Raw genomic sequence first — 14,718 nt, 5'->3', positions numbered from 1 at the left:
TTATTTCCTCAATCCCCTCCCTCCCCCCTTTCAGGTGAACTGTAACAAATCAGATTTTCATGCATATACACATTATGTACAAGTGGTGGTGCATCTGTGCCATTGTTCTGTATTCTACTACCTATGTGATATTCCTGTTTTTAGCAGACCAGGCATAGATTCTTTCATGTGATCTTGCAGTTTCTGTCTGCCCTTTTGCAGCCATGTTGAAATCAAAAAACAAAAGAAAAGCCACCTGTTCTTTCTGCATTTCTCAGTGTATGCCAAAATCAAACCTTTCACATGCTGGTTCACACAATAAAGCCCCCCCCCCCCCCCCCCAATTTCTGTGAGCAACTCTAACAGGTTGCAAACCTGCAGCAACTTCCATGGTCATAGACAGACATTTTCCCACTCAGGCTAGGGAACCATTCAAGGCTGCTTACAAAAGTTGTTGAATGTGTGGGTTTATTGTGGCTGTTTACATGGAAAATAGGCCTGCACATCTTGCAGCCCACTAAAGTCTGCCAGCCATGTATCGTAGCCTCCAGGTGCATGGTAGTTTTTGCAGTTTCAAGCAGGCAACAAAAAACATGAGTTTTATCAAGCCATACATAGTTGGTAGGTTGCATTTGATTGGGTTGTGTGTGCCTGGGGTAAGATAAACTGTTTTGTTTGAAACAGCTCTGAGATGCTTCATAATGTGTTTTAACACTGCTCATATTTACTAATCTAAGCATCTCCTGCTTGCCTTGTTGGAAAAGTATATTATTAAAGAGATACTTAAGAAACTTGGCTAAACTTGAATTGGTAATGCAGCAGTAGCCTGCTGTACCTCTTGCCACATTTATAAAAGGTATCACATGTGACCATTTGCATCAGAATGTGGATCTGCACATTGAAAACATTGACATGTACATAGCTGACATTCACACTAAGATATACATTTCAATGTGCATCCAATTTATGTCCACATTTCCTGATCCAGCAAATGGTTAAGAAAGCCCACTTAATCTGAAGTCCAATGAAGTGGTATTGAATTAATTTCCAAAATGAGTGTTAAGACTTGCCAAGCTTCAGAAATGCCAAGTTGCCTTGCAAAATACTGTGTTGTGCTCAGATCTTGTGAAGTTGTTTTATTTGCCAATAACATTGTTCAGAAAATGTCAGGGGAGGTGAAAATGGGCCTGAAGAAAGTGAGGTGCAAGAGGTAATGTCAATAGCCTTAAAATCAGTGAGGAAGTTAAACACATTGGAGCATACTAAGAGAACCTATGCTCCAAGCTGGCTTAGAAAAAGAGGACATTGTTCAGAATGCAGAACCTTTGCTCTTAATGGAGGAAAAAGATGATACAGCTGATATAAAAGCAGTATGTGATACAACATGATTGTTAAATGGAGCGCTGTCCTCTGCTTGCGTTCATTGCCTCCCAAACAGCTATTTGATTGCTTATGAATGAAGGAGCTATCTAAATCCCTTTCCTAGCCCAGGAATAGATGGCCTCTGAGCTCTCCCACACATGAATCCAGGCTTGGATTTCATCCATGCTTTAAAAAAATAATCATTTTATTGGGACTTCTGCAACTGGGAACCAAAGGAAATTGAATTAATGTATATGAATCCACAGTTTGATCCACCAGCTTTAATCATTCTAAGTAGAAGATCAGCTATGTGTAGAAATCCATTGGTATCTCTATCCATTGGTATCTCTATCAACAGCTAGAAGCCTGAAACTGGAGTGTTGTTATTGTGCTCTTATCAATGAGGTCTGACAGTCATTATTTACTTCATCATCATATTGCTATACGACAATTCCAGAAACAGTATTTATTGTCTGAATGTATCATTAACTTTGACTATTGCATGTGGTTATTGAATCAAAGCTTTTGTGAGGTGGTTTATAGAAGTAATAGTCAGTGATGCTATTTTTTCTCAAAACTAATAAGATGTAAGCTCTGATCCAGTTTTTTAAAAGGGCTGTTTATGCATATCTTCAGCAGTTTAAGCAAGTAGGGGAAGTGTATTTGCAAGACTCCGCTGAGCATGTGGTTCCTTACGTAGCTGAGGCCAGCTTATGTGTACATAGAACTCTGATTTGCACTGGGGTATTTATGCATTAGCAAGAATGGCTAAACAGAGTCAGCATGTGGATGGGAAACCACCAAGGAAGTCCAGGCTGCCACACAGAAGCAGCCATGGCCAACCACCTCTGTTTGCCTCTTGCCTTGAAAATCCAATGGGGTCGCTATAAGTCAGCTGCTACTCAGTCAAAGATGGCTAACTTTTCAAAGGGCCATTATCTGCAGCTGTCCATTAATCTATCAGATGATCAGTCAACAGTTTTATCCTTCTCCTCCTCCAAAGAGCTCAGGATTTTGTAAATAGTTCTTCCTTTCCTCTTTAGGACAACAAGGGCAAGGTCACCCAGTGAGCTTCATGGCAAAAAGGAGGATTTGAACCACTACCACCACCATCTTAGTCTGGCCCTCTCTAAACACTAGCAGTCAGACAGGATATTACGCACAAAAGCCAGAGAAATGAAATATTCTTATATACCAATTACATTTTTTAAATTTTCTGATGTATTTAGCATGTCTTGATAAACATGTGGTAGGGGAGTATCAGAGACTAATAAAATCACTTCATGAAACATCAGTTGACAATCTGTACAGACACTATATGTACATTTATGCAACTAAGGCTGCGCAGTAAATTTAATGAGACCGGTGGTCTAAGTAAACATAGACTGGTTAGCACCAGTCTACACATGATGCTGTTTAACAATTGTGAATATTTCAGCTCAGAAACTGAAAATATATATTATAGCCCTCTGGCAGTGCTGGACTTTTAATCAAGCAAGTGTGAAGAAGAAACTGAGAAGATAGCAATATTTTTAATCACAAAAGTATATTTTTTAGTCTGGATATCGCTATATGTATGTTTTAGCAGACTTCTGTGCATGCATCCTTAGCTAACTACACATACAATTTTTCTCCCGATCCAGCTATTGGAACACCATATGACCAACCTGTTTTTTTAAAAAACAGGTCAATATGGGATGCCAACTCATTAGCTGTTCACAAGTGAGAGTGGGGCCAGATTAATTTCCCCTGATCCCCCTTTCCTCTCAAACCACTGATTTTACCTTTTTTAAAAAAATAAGTCAATAAGGACTATTTTTTAAGGTGAGCATATTATATTATTATATGCATGATGCTGTTTAGTTTGTGATTATACTTTTAGTTTGGTCATTATATGAAAAAAAAATCTAGATATGCTAAGAAACTTTTCTGTACTCACTGCAATTTATTATGGTTTATCCCCACCAAACAGATTAATTCTTCAGCTTTACTAAATCAGTGAAACAGCACATACTTTGTATACCAAAGGAAGGCCCCAGGTTCAGTCCCTAGCATCTCCAGTGAAAAGATCTCAGGAGGGAGTTGATGGGAAAGATCTTTTTCTATCTGAGACCCTAGAAAGCTGCTGTAACAGCCAATATACCACTAGATGTACCTGTGTTCTGACTCAATATATGACTGCTTCATATGTTGATACTCATTTTCATCACATTTTGGAGAATCATCATTATTACCAGGTAAGCCTTGTGGTGCAAAGTGGTAAGCTGCAGAACTGCAGTTCAAGCTCTGCTCATGACCTGAGTTCAATCCCAGCGGAAGCTGGGTTCAAGTAGTCAGCTCAAGGTTGACTCAGCCTTCCATCCTTCCAAGGTTGGTAAAATGAGTACCCAGCTTTCTGGGAGGAAAGTGTAGATGACTGGGGAAGGCAATGGCAAACCACCCCATAAAAAATCTGCCATGAAAACGTCATGATGTGACATCACCCCAGAGTCAGAAACGACTGGTGCTTTACCTTCTTAATTTTACATAGAATTCAAAAAGATGGTTCAACAAATCAAATCAGTCAACTAGGAAATGACAATGGTATTAAATTAAAATGCTTTGGGATGTGGTTTTGTGGCTCAGCTATATGCTGCATTTTATGTGTTTTCAAGAGACACATCTACCATATGTAGTTTGGCACTTTTGTGTTGTTTGCTCTAGAATCCTTCAAGTGAATCGGTTACCACAATTCAACATGCCTTTTATGTGAACTATAAAATAAGAGAGCAAAAAACAGATCTGGTGCTGGGACTGGAGGTACTGAAGTGGTGCCTCTACTCAGCACAAAACGTATGTGTAGGAATGCCTTAGATCAGGGATGTCAAACATGCAGCCCAGGGAACTAATCAGGCCTCCAGAGGGCTCCTATCAGGCCCCCAGTCAAATGGCTGTCATCTGCTTCCTTCTCCCTCTTTCTTGCTTCCTTCTGCATCACAGCTTGCTTTGCCAGGCTTGTCAATCACACAGGAGCTACAGAGCAAAACTCCTCCCTTGGGGAAGAAGTGGAGCAAGGAGAGTTAGCTTTGCCAGGCTCTTTCAAGTGCACAGCAGAGCTACAGAGCAAAGCTCCTCCCTTGGGGAAGAAGTGGAGGATGAAGAGCTAGCTTTGCCAGGCTCTCTCAAGTGCACAGCAGAGCTACTGAGGCAAGCCTCTCTTCCTGCTATTGGCTGAGGCTCCCTCATGGTCCCCTGGAGAAGGAAAGAAAAAGTCAGAGCTTCCTTTGCCCAGTTCCCTGGATCACATGGCAGAGATACAAAGAAAGCACCTTTAAGACCCACAAGTGCTAATGTTTTAAGCATATTTTAAGTTTTAAAAAAATATTTCTGTTTATCTGTGCCCTTTATAAAATTTATATCACATGGCCCGGCCTAACAAGGTCTCATTTATGTCAGATTTGGCCCTCGTAACAAATGAGTTTGACACCCCTGCCTTAGATGTTTATTCAGCTTGTCATTAAACTCTACAGTTGTACTGGGGGTCTGAAGAAACTCTTCTTTGAGAGAAAAGGAAAAATGATGATTGAGCAGCCGAGTATCCTGTGTTTATTTCTTACTTGAACAGAATACATGCTGAGCTGAACCAGAACACTGTTTCTGATTGCTCTTTCAACAGTGCATTTGGGGGTGGGAGGGGGGGAGCTTTGAAAAAGGAAATGTTATTTCATTCCTTTTCTGAAACCATTTATCTTCAGAAGATGATGCTGAAAAATGTTTAATGCAAGGGAATTGTTTTTCCCCAAATTTGGTGTTGGCCTATCCACCAAAAGTACATAACTATGAGTACTGCAGTGCACCCATCTTACTATCTATGCATGGAAGAGCATTTTAATGATTTGCTTTGACTAACAGCAGCCCACATACTCTGACATACATACAATGCTGGCATTCTATGGCCATTTGCTTTCCTTTACCTTAAATGCTTCTCACACTATATTGATGTGCCCCTGCAGTGTCATGGTTCAGAGGGAAGGTCAAAAGGACAAGAAAAGTGGAACTGCTAACTTGAGTTTTACTTTAAGAATCACATACCATCTATTTATCTCATGGAACAGATATGGTATAGAAACACTATCTACACTGTGATGAGAGAGGGTTGTGGATAGACATGGCTGGTATATCAGACACTGGGGCAAAGTGACAGGGGACAGCCATAATTTACAAACCCTGCTTGTAAGCTTCCAAAGGCCAGCTGCTAAAAGACTGGACCTGATAGACTTTGGTCTGATTCAGCAAAGCAATTATTCCATGTGCAGTCAAATTAGTGGGTATATTTCAGCATTAAAGGGACTTCTGAAAAGGTGTTCACCAGCTGAGCCAACACTGTGATTTTCATCAGAGGGGCATAATTCATAATTCAGGCATCCTTTAGGGCTAGAGAAAAGAAATAAATGCAGAGTCTACATGAAGAAGCTGTCTTCCCCTGAACATTAGAGAAACATGTTCTAACTATAACTGTTTGATTGATAAAAGCAAAGAAAAACATGCGGACACCCATTCTCCCAGTCTATTGCATTCCAAGGAAGATGGATGCTATTGTGCCAGAAAATCTACATTTATGTTCTTTAGAAACAAGAGTGGTGGACCTCTGCTCCTCCTCCTCCTCCACTACTGTCAAATGTTACAGGGCAAGTCTGGGAGCTTTAATATTCTCTTTGAGTGGCCTTACTCTGGGGTAACAATAAAAGACAGTTAACATTTATTTATATGCTCCATCAGTTAGGAAATATCTCTACAAACACAAGTTACTTAGAAACAGCAAGTCAGAAATAGGATAAAACACCAAGAGAAAAAACAAGCTGTAAATACATTTCCAAAAAATGTGTTTGATCTTCTGTCTTTTTCTTTTTCTTCACTAGCACCATCTGTACACAAGAAATATGAACATAAATGTTTGGATAATAAAGCTTTGCAAGGCACTTAAGACAGTCTTTCTGTGTATTTTTACTTCAATGGTGCTTTGAGCAGTGGTCCAACATCTGCTCTTCTTTCCTCTCCATTATTGTTGGGCGGGGGAGTCACTTCTGCCAGCAGGTCCTATTTACAAACATGTCCTTAAAGATTTCTCAAAGTGCTCTTTCACGCTAGAAGAATCCATATCCTTATTTCTCAGTGTCTTTGCTTCTTTCAGCTTCACCTATTCAGTTTATGCACCACTCTTCGGCATAATTGGAGGGGGGGGAGTAAATCTCTTCTCTCACACACACAGTCAAAACATGACACCAACCTTCATCCTCATTCTGTGTCTTTGGGATGCTTTTCAAAAGGGAGACATGGCAGTGGCATTAGTTTGGAACATTCTTGAGGTTCATCTCACCGGCGCCTGGAAGTGATGTCAAAGCAGGTGATCATCATGAGGTGGGCCTTGCAGTAGTTGACGCGATTCTCTAGCCGCTCCGTCACACACTCAAGAGCCTCTAAGTACTCCAGGGAATCCAAGTCAAATACCTGTTCTAGGTCAACTGTGAGAAAGGAAACAAAAGCTGAGGAGGGAGAAGAGACCCAGCACACAGCATATTTTGTGTGGAGTATGTGTCTAAGGAAAATGGGGACTAGCAAAGAGATCACACAGTGTCATAATAGGCAGTTTTCATGTTAGCAGTTTTCATGTTCCTATTTAAGCAAGCTCCTGTGCAAATGGAAGAACATCTTTGGCTTTAGTTTCACTTTCTCACATACTGAACAGAAAGCATAAAATAGGAATGAGCAGAAAACATCATCATAAGGACAGGGTGCTTTTAACTCCAACATGTTGTCTCATCACTTGATTACTTCACTATCAATAATCTGTAGATGAACACTAGAGCTCATTTTATCAAGTATGCAAAGAAGAGTTCATGCACCTGAAAGCTTATACTCAGAATAAAATTTTCTTGGTCTTAAAGGTGCCAATGGACTCAAACTTTGTTCTGCTGCTTCAGACCAACACAGCTACCCACCTGTACATGAAGCATTAACTTCATTTGGCAGACACCAGAAAGAAATGATTGTAAACAATGTGTCGGGGGAAGAATCATGAAACTGAAGGTTAGCAGAAGGTCTGTGACATTTCTATATGGGCCTGAAAATTACATAATCGTGGCCCATTCAAAACAGCAGGTCTGTGACATTTCTATATGGGCCTGAAAAGTATATAATCGTGGCCCATTCAAAACTGTGGTCGTACTGGCATTCTAGCTACACTGTGTTAACACTGTGAAAGAGAAATTCAGAACTTGATTTAAGTCCAAATTCAACATAATTTGATGATAATGCCAGTTTGCAATTTCACACTGGAACTCCCATTGAAGTCATTTTGTTAAGGTCTGATGTGTTTGATGTCAGCAGCAGAGTGCCACAGGAATCCAAAATGTTCTCCCACTAATTTCTGAATGTTGACAGTTTGATACTGGATTTATATTATTTATTTTCTGGCATGGAAGCCGTATGTTTTTCCTCAGTGAACAGCAGAAGGGCTTTAATAGTAGGGAATAGCTTTTATGACAGTAGAGGCTGAGCAAGTGAATAGACTTCTGGTGGCACAGCTGGTATTAGCTCTTGAGTAGTAGGTATGGGGATGGAGCTGGCATCTGGTTATATTGCAGAGTCTAGTCTCTGAGTATTGGTCTGTAAATTAGTTTTGTGAGTCTTTTTAAGTAGGGGGACTGTCTATTAATGAGTATAGGGCTATTACACAATGCCTATATAACTGTATAATTGCTTAAGACAGATAAGTAATGATATGTTGCAGTGCCTTTAGCTGGGAGTTGCAGGTAATAAATAATATGTGGGTTTTATGTTGCTTTCATTTGTGGGCATGTGTAATGTAATAGGGAATCCACTCTGTCCTTACCAATCTGAATTTGTTTCCAGACTAAAACAGCAACTGGTCAGCAAATTATTGGGGAGTTCTTTTCCCCTGGTAGTGGTGTTCCATCAGTTGGTCTTTTGCATATCAGGGTCATTTGGCCTCACTATTTTGAAAAATCTTCCTCTTTCTGTATTTCTGCGAACTGTGGAAAATACTTTATGCACCTGAGACCATAAAACCCATGTTGCTATAAATCTAGGAGTCTTTTGGGTGCCCCCAACGTTCTGTAACAAACTAAAATGGCAACCCCTCAAAGAAAAAAATTAGTCCAAGTGTACCAATTTCCCCTATGGGGAATCTGGACAAGTTTAAATAGGAACTATTTCATATGTAATTATTTTCCTATATCGTAATCTATTTGATGTAGTTAAACTCTTCATATGGGATAAAAGCATGTCTGTTTTGCTATATGTAGACATGGTGCAACCCTGCAGCCTATTATTTTTCTCAGCTGCATAGCAGACGTTCTTCAAACGTACAAACAGTGTAACTGTTGTTTTCAATTCAGAAAGTTGCCATTCTTGAGCTGTCATTAAGAAGAAGATGATATTGGATTTATATGAGGTGGGTGGGGCTGAGAGAGCTCTTACAGCAGCTGCCCTTTCAAGGACAACTCCTATGAGAGTTATGGCTGACCCAAGGCCATTCCAGCAGCTGCAAGTGGAGGAGTGGGGAATCAAACCCGGTTCTCCCAGATAAGAGTTTGCACACTTAACCACTACACCAACTGGTTCACAACTAAACACACTAATGTCACTATTACTAAACTGGGGAGCGACTTAATATAACACTTAAGGATTTATTGCTATGCTCTTCAAATAATTTAAGGCAACATTTTCTGGTTAAGATCCATGGATTTTTTGTTTATTTGTTACTATATTTAGTCATCCTAGAGATAACTGGTCGTCAGTGTAGTGAACAATATGTACAGAATAATTACTATGTCAGTCAATGAACATGTCTCTGTATTATTATTATTATTATTATTATTATTATTCACGTAAACTTGCCAGTTATCAGCATGCCAGCAATCCATTTTGGTAATGGTGAGCACCTCTGTGTGGTCAGGTGGACCATCACCATTTCAGGAAGAAAACAGCAAAGACAATGTCAGACACTGATGCCCAGCCCAGCCTTGTCCCTGGCACCCCAATAAGCCCAGTACTGGCAACAATGATCCTAATACCAAGCAAGAAGACCCAACCCCCTTTTTGTTACCTCCACTAGGCTCTGATGCTGCCAGGAGTGTGCCAACCTCCATTGGTGGGCCTAGAGCCCAGCATAGCTCATCAGGGCTGCAGAACTCCAGGAGCAGGCAGATGACATCATTGCCCAGTGCTGCAATGGTAGCTGCAGTGCCTAGGTAAGATGGGCCTCCACAGAGGCTGCCAGTCTACTACCAGACTCAGCAGTAGTCAGGCTCAAAAAAAAAAAAAAAAAGCAGTAGCCAGGCTGGGTTGAAGACGAACTGGCACATGGTGGAACCGGTGGAAAATGGCAGCTGATAAGCAGCTGCCCTAAAGTGAGACAGAAAGATGGAGGGAGAAGACAGGCCTGGGGTGCTCCAGGCAGCCCAAGAAGTGGTGCACCAGCTCCTGATCCAGACAATGGCCCTAAGTGCAAGGGCAGGGCCAGCAGGGGGGCTGAGGCTAATCAGTGGGGGTTGGGAGGTTGGCAGCCTGAGCCTGGGCAAAGGAGAAACAGTCAATGGCAAAACAATTTTCCATGGTAGGCTTTAACTATTTGCAGCAATGGTTTCCTCCACTAAGTGTGGAATATTGGTTGTGTCTGTATTGCTTACATATTCTTTTCCTAGAAATATCTTCACATCTTGAATGTGGAATTCTTTAAATTTGTATGACAACTATGGGAATTTTAGTCTTTTCTTTCTGCATGTTTCCAGTTTTGTGTAGTGGTTAAGTGTGTGGACTCTTATCTGGGAGAACCGGGTTTGATTCCCCACTCTTCCACTTGCACCTGCTAGAATGGCCTTGGGTCAGCCATAGCTCTGGCAGAGGTTGTCCTTGAAAGGGCAGCTGCTGTGAGAGCCCTCTCCAGCCCCACCCACCTCACAGGGTGTCTGTTGTGGGGGAGGAAGGTAAAGGAGATTGTGAGCAACTCTGAGACTCTTTGGAGTGGAGGGCGGATATAAATCCAATATCTTCATCTTCATCTTCTGCATAAAGAACCAAAAATAAACCCTTATGTGAGCCATTTCAACTGAGGGTCAAATTTGCCTTGAAATATTATTTCATAGCAGAAGAGCAGATTTATAATATAATTCATATGTCTAGGCAATCTAAGGGCAAAAGGGGAAAAATCTCATTTTCAGGAGCTTTGGAGTGAGACGCATACATGCTAATCTAGTGATGGCAGTTTTCCCCACTCCAGCGCTAAACAATTCTCAGATACAACTCTTGAGCAAATAGGTCCACTTGTTTTTACTGTCAGAGTTTAATAGGAATTATGTGTGAACAGTCCTAGAAACATAACCCAACTAAATCTGCCTCTAGGTCAAATGTCAATTCAATCTTTGCTTACATGCACAGCGGCTCATAGCTTAGGTATGGCACAGGTAAACTTCTGTATGTCAAACAAATAAACCAGTATAGGCAATAAAATCTTACATTCACTGAGCCATTTATTAGGATCCAGCATGAGGTACTGTTTGGTCACTTCCAGCTCCCTCATTAACCACTCATACTTGGCCTTGACCTCTGCGATTCTCTGCTGCCGGTGTTCTAATATTTTCAATTTAGCGTTGAAGCAAATCACCTCCTGCCAAATAAGATATATGAAAGAAAGTTATCAGGGAGAGAAAAAGAATGTTTGAGGCCAGATTAGATTTCTCTCAAACACATTACCTTTCAAGTGGTCATAGCAATTACAGAAACTTAATAAATGTGGGAATAATAAAGCATGTAAACCTTCAACACGGAAAAGACTGTTGGGTAATTGTGTTCTTTTACTTGATACAGATAGCTATCAGACACCTTTTCAGGCTCATATTGTCAAATGGAAACTTTTTCACCATACATTTCTTGAGATGTTCTGATGGTTAAGTTACACCATGTTGTCCCAAAACAGAAATATTCAGCTTCAAGGCTACAATTCTATCATATTCCTATCCCTATATATCCTACCCATATAATACTAATGAGGTTGCTAAGGAACATTTGCATAAGAGAATCAATGGCCACATGCAATTCTCCCATTCAAATGTACTTCCTGGTCAATTTATCATTCCCCCTTCCGCCCAGCTGCAATCCAAAACCATAATGAACCAAGTGAAGGACCTAGTGGGTGGACCTTATTACACATAATAAAGTTCCCGGGATGTGCATAAGATTGCCAGCCTGTCTCCTGAGTAACCATCACACAAGTTGCAGATTTTCCTCAGTACCTTTCTGTGTGTGTGTGTGATGCCTGATTTTGATAATGAGTGTAGTATGACTGAAGAATAAGCCTCACCCTTCCACCTAGCAAATTTTTTCTGACCTAAAATGGACTAGGGGGAACAATTTTGCCCACTGGGAAATTCCATAAGCATACACATGGACTTTCCCATACAGCACACACCCCAAGACCACTGCAGGCAAGGAAACTGACATAAAGGTGGGGAGGGGGCTGAGGCCTCTTCTCCACATGAACTGCATCACAATCTGAACTGGTCATCAAGTAGGCAGGAATTGAGAAGAACCTATAACTCATGTGTGACTGTTACACAAGATATGGAATATGTATCAAACTCTGTACTCTATCATGTGTGACAGATATGTGAATGGTATGTTATTTTCCCTCTTGGGAAGAACTCTTCCAACCCTGCATTCGCATTATCTTGGCAAATCTGGAGTTGGGGGAGTCCTCCATGACAGGGAAAAGGGAAAAGTCCTGCTCCATGAAGTCTAAGCTGGGCAGGGAAAGAAACAATGCTTTTGATCTCTGCATTGCAAAAAGGAAAGGAGAAGGAGCTCATTCCTCTCCTTCTGCAGTGGGGAAGGTGGTATAAAAATCAAATAATAAATTAAAAAAAAAAGTACTTGTCAATGTTAGATTTAATGTGATCCTGAAATACTTTCGTTCATTGAATTCCCATCATTTAAAAGCTGTACCTTCCGAACAAGAGACCTGCCCAAGAACCTGAAAACATTTTTATCAAGTCCCTTTATGCACTCAGGCCTCATGAGTGCAACACTTTTTGCCCTAGAAAACAGAAACCCAACACTGCATCCTTTGGCCATATATGTGGGATCCCTTCAAAGTTGTAGTCTGGAGTGCTTACTATATTCAGATTGTTTTTTGAGTCAGAGCTGTCATAGGTGTGAAGAAGTTTTAATGTGCAAAAAACCCACCCCTTTTTCCTGCAAGAACTTCCTGGTCACTTAAATTGGGTGGGGGGATTCTCTACTTGCATTCTCCATGAAGACCTGTGCTCTTTATTATCTATTTAATATTTTTGCCTTGCTTTTTAGACAAAATTGCATCTCAGGATATTCACATCAATAAACAAGACAATACTACAAATAAAATTCAACATGAATTTCTTGGAGAAGGGATTCTCAGCTGAATAGAATCTAGGCCTGATGAAGGTGTTGCTAATTGTTCTTGCCTCCCTTCTGACAGCCTCACTGATCACAGTTGGAAGTTGGAAGTTTGGGGACACTCCACTGGAGCTGGATGCAACACAAAGCACTACTTAATTCACCACCTGTTCTATTTATGGACCACTTTGATCCAATTTAATGTTGGATGATGATAAGCTCCTGGGATATGTGAAGGCCATTATTTGTGCCCAATGTTTTCTCTAAAACTGCAGAGTGTGGCGGGCAAAAATTCTCCTTTATGAGCCCAAAGCTCCAAGCCACAAGCTAAAAGTACTACAAGACCAGGTCTACCTGCCTTTGTATTCTATGGGGCTAGACCTGGCCACAGGAGAAATAATAATAATAAATTTTATTTATACCCTGCCCTCCCCGCCGAGGCAGGCTCAGGGCGGCTAGGCAGGCTCAGGTTTACCCACCCTGATCCATTATACTAGTAGACCTGGTCACCTGAGAACAGGTCTACCTGATCTGTTCCGCTATATCCGTAGACCTGCCCTCTGGAGAACAAGTTACCTACCCCTTTCCACTATATTGGAAGACCTGGTCTCTGGAGAATAGGTCACCTGCCCTTTGCCACTGTATTTGTGGACTTGGGCTAGAGGTAGGTCTACCAATATAGTGGAAAGGGATGGATAGCCCTGGCCTTAGACCATCGCCCTGCACTGAGTCTTAAATCTCCTACACTAAGGGCTAGAAATCAGTGTGCCACTGCCCTCTAGTGCAGCTTAACTGCTTGTGTCCTGGATTCTTACGCATCCTGGCTTCTAAAATCATGTAAAGACTACATCAATAAATCCTTAGTATGTGTTATAAATCAATTACTAACTCAGGGCACCTTAGATCACTCGAAGAGGCAGTTATCCATCTTCTACTAAAAGAAACCATATCTACAGAAAAATGATATTACCAATTTTTGCCCTGTCTCTAATCTGCAGTAGAGGACCAGCTCCCGGTTTTCTTGGTTAACTCCAAAACATTTTCTGTCAGATCAGGCTATGGGATGGAGATGGCTCTGCTGGCTTTATTAGATCATCACTGTGCAAACATGGACAAAGGTCAGGCTTCCTTGTTGCTCCTACAGGATTTATCTGCTGCCTTTGACACAGTGGATCATGCCATCTTGCTAAGGCATTTGCAGGCAGAAGCAAGCTTCAGGGGTTGCCCATTGGACTGTGTCAAATCATTCCTCATGGATCAGACTCAGAGAATTACCACTGGAGACCAGTTATCATCGCCGTGGGATCTATCCTATGGAGTTTTACAGGGAGCAATCCTATCCCCCATGCTCTTCAGTCTTTATGTAAAACCCTTAGGCCAAGTCATTAATAGATTGATGTCATCAATATGCAGATGATACCACAGCTATGTACAGGGCTTTTTTTTTTTTTTTAGCAGGAACGCAGTTCTGGCTGGCTTGGTGTCAGGGTGTGTGGCCATATGCAAATGAGACTCTGCTGGGCTTTTTCTACAAAAAAGCCTTATGTGAAACAATGGTAATGTCACAGGGTATGACCTAATATGCAAATTAGTTCCTGCTGGGCTTTTTCTACAATAAAAGCCCTGGCTATATATATCCTTATCCAAATCTTCTGGTGGTGCAATACAGCTCCTAAATTGCTGCTTGGCTGCTGAGGTTAAATGGCTAAGAATGAACTAACTGAAACGAAACCCTAGAAAGACAGAGGAAATTCTTGTTGGGATAGAACAGCTCTTGAAAGACATTACACTCCCACTTCCAATGGGATTTAGCTGACTCTTGCCAGCTTAGTTAAGAGCCTCAGGGTTACACTGGATACAATGTTATTGCTGGAGAAACAAGTTAACACAGTTGCAAAAAGGCTTTCTTCAACTCAGACTAGCTCAAAAAAAGGTCCCCTTACAGGT

The 14,718-nt window shown here is 41.2% G+C and overlaps 1 protein-coding gene across 1 annotated transcript in view; it reads right to left on the bottom strand.

Moving 5' to 3' along the window:
• Positions 1-6,056: 6,056 nt before the first annotated feature.
• Positions 6,057-14,718, bottom strand: part of KIF26B (kinesin family member 26B) — a 763,222-nt gene continuing 754,560 nt past the window's right edge. The window contains exons 14-15 of the mRNA XM_060243792.1: positions 10,858-11,008; positions 6,057-6,842 (exon numbers count right to left, since the gene is read on the bottom strand). Of these exons, the coding sequence (XP_060099775.1) occupies positions 6,694-6,842; positions 10,858-11,008 (300 nt within the window). The 3' untranslated portion in view covers positions 6,057-6,693. The remainder of the gene's footprint in view (positions 6,843-10,857; positions 11,009-14,718) is intronic.

The sequence above is a fragment of the Heteronotia binoei genome, chromosome 1 (genome assembly GCF_032191835.1).
Source record: "Heteronotia binoei isolate CCM8104 ecotype False Entrance Well chromosome 1, APGP_CSIRO_Hbin_v1, whole genome shotgun sequence".
In the NCBI taxonomy this organism is placed as follows: Eukaryota; Metazoa; Chordata; class Lepidosauria; order Squamata; family Gekkonidae; genus Heteronotia; species Heteronotia binoei.
This window is presented reverse-complemented; position numbering and strand designations above follow the sequence as displayed.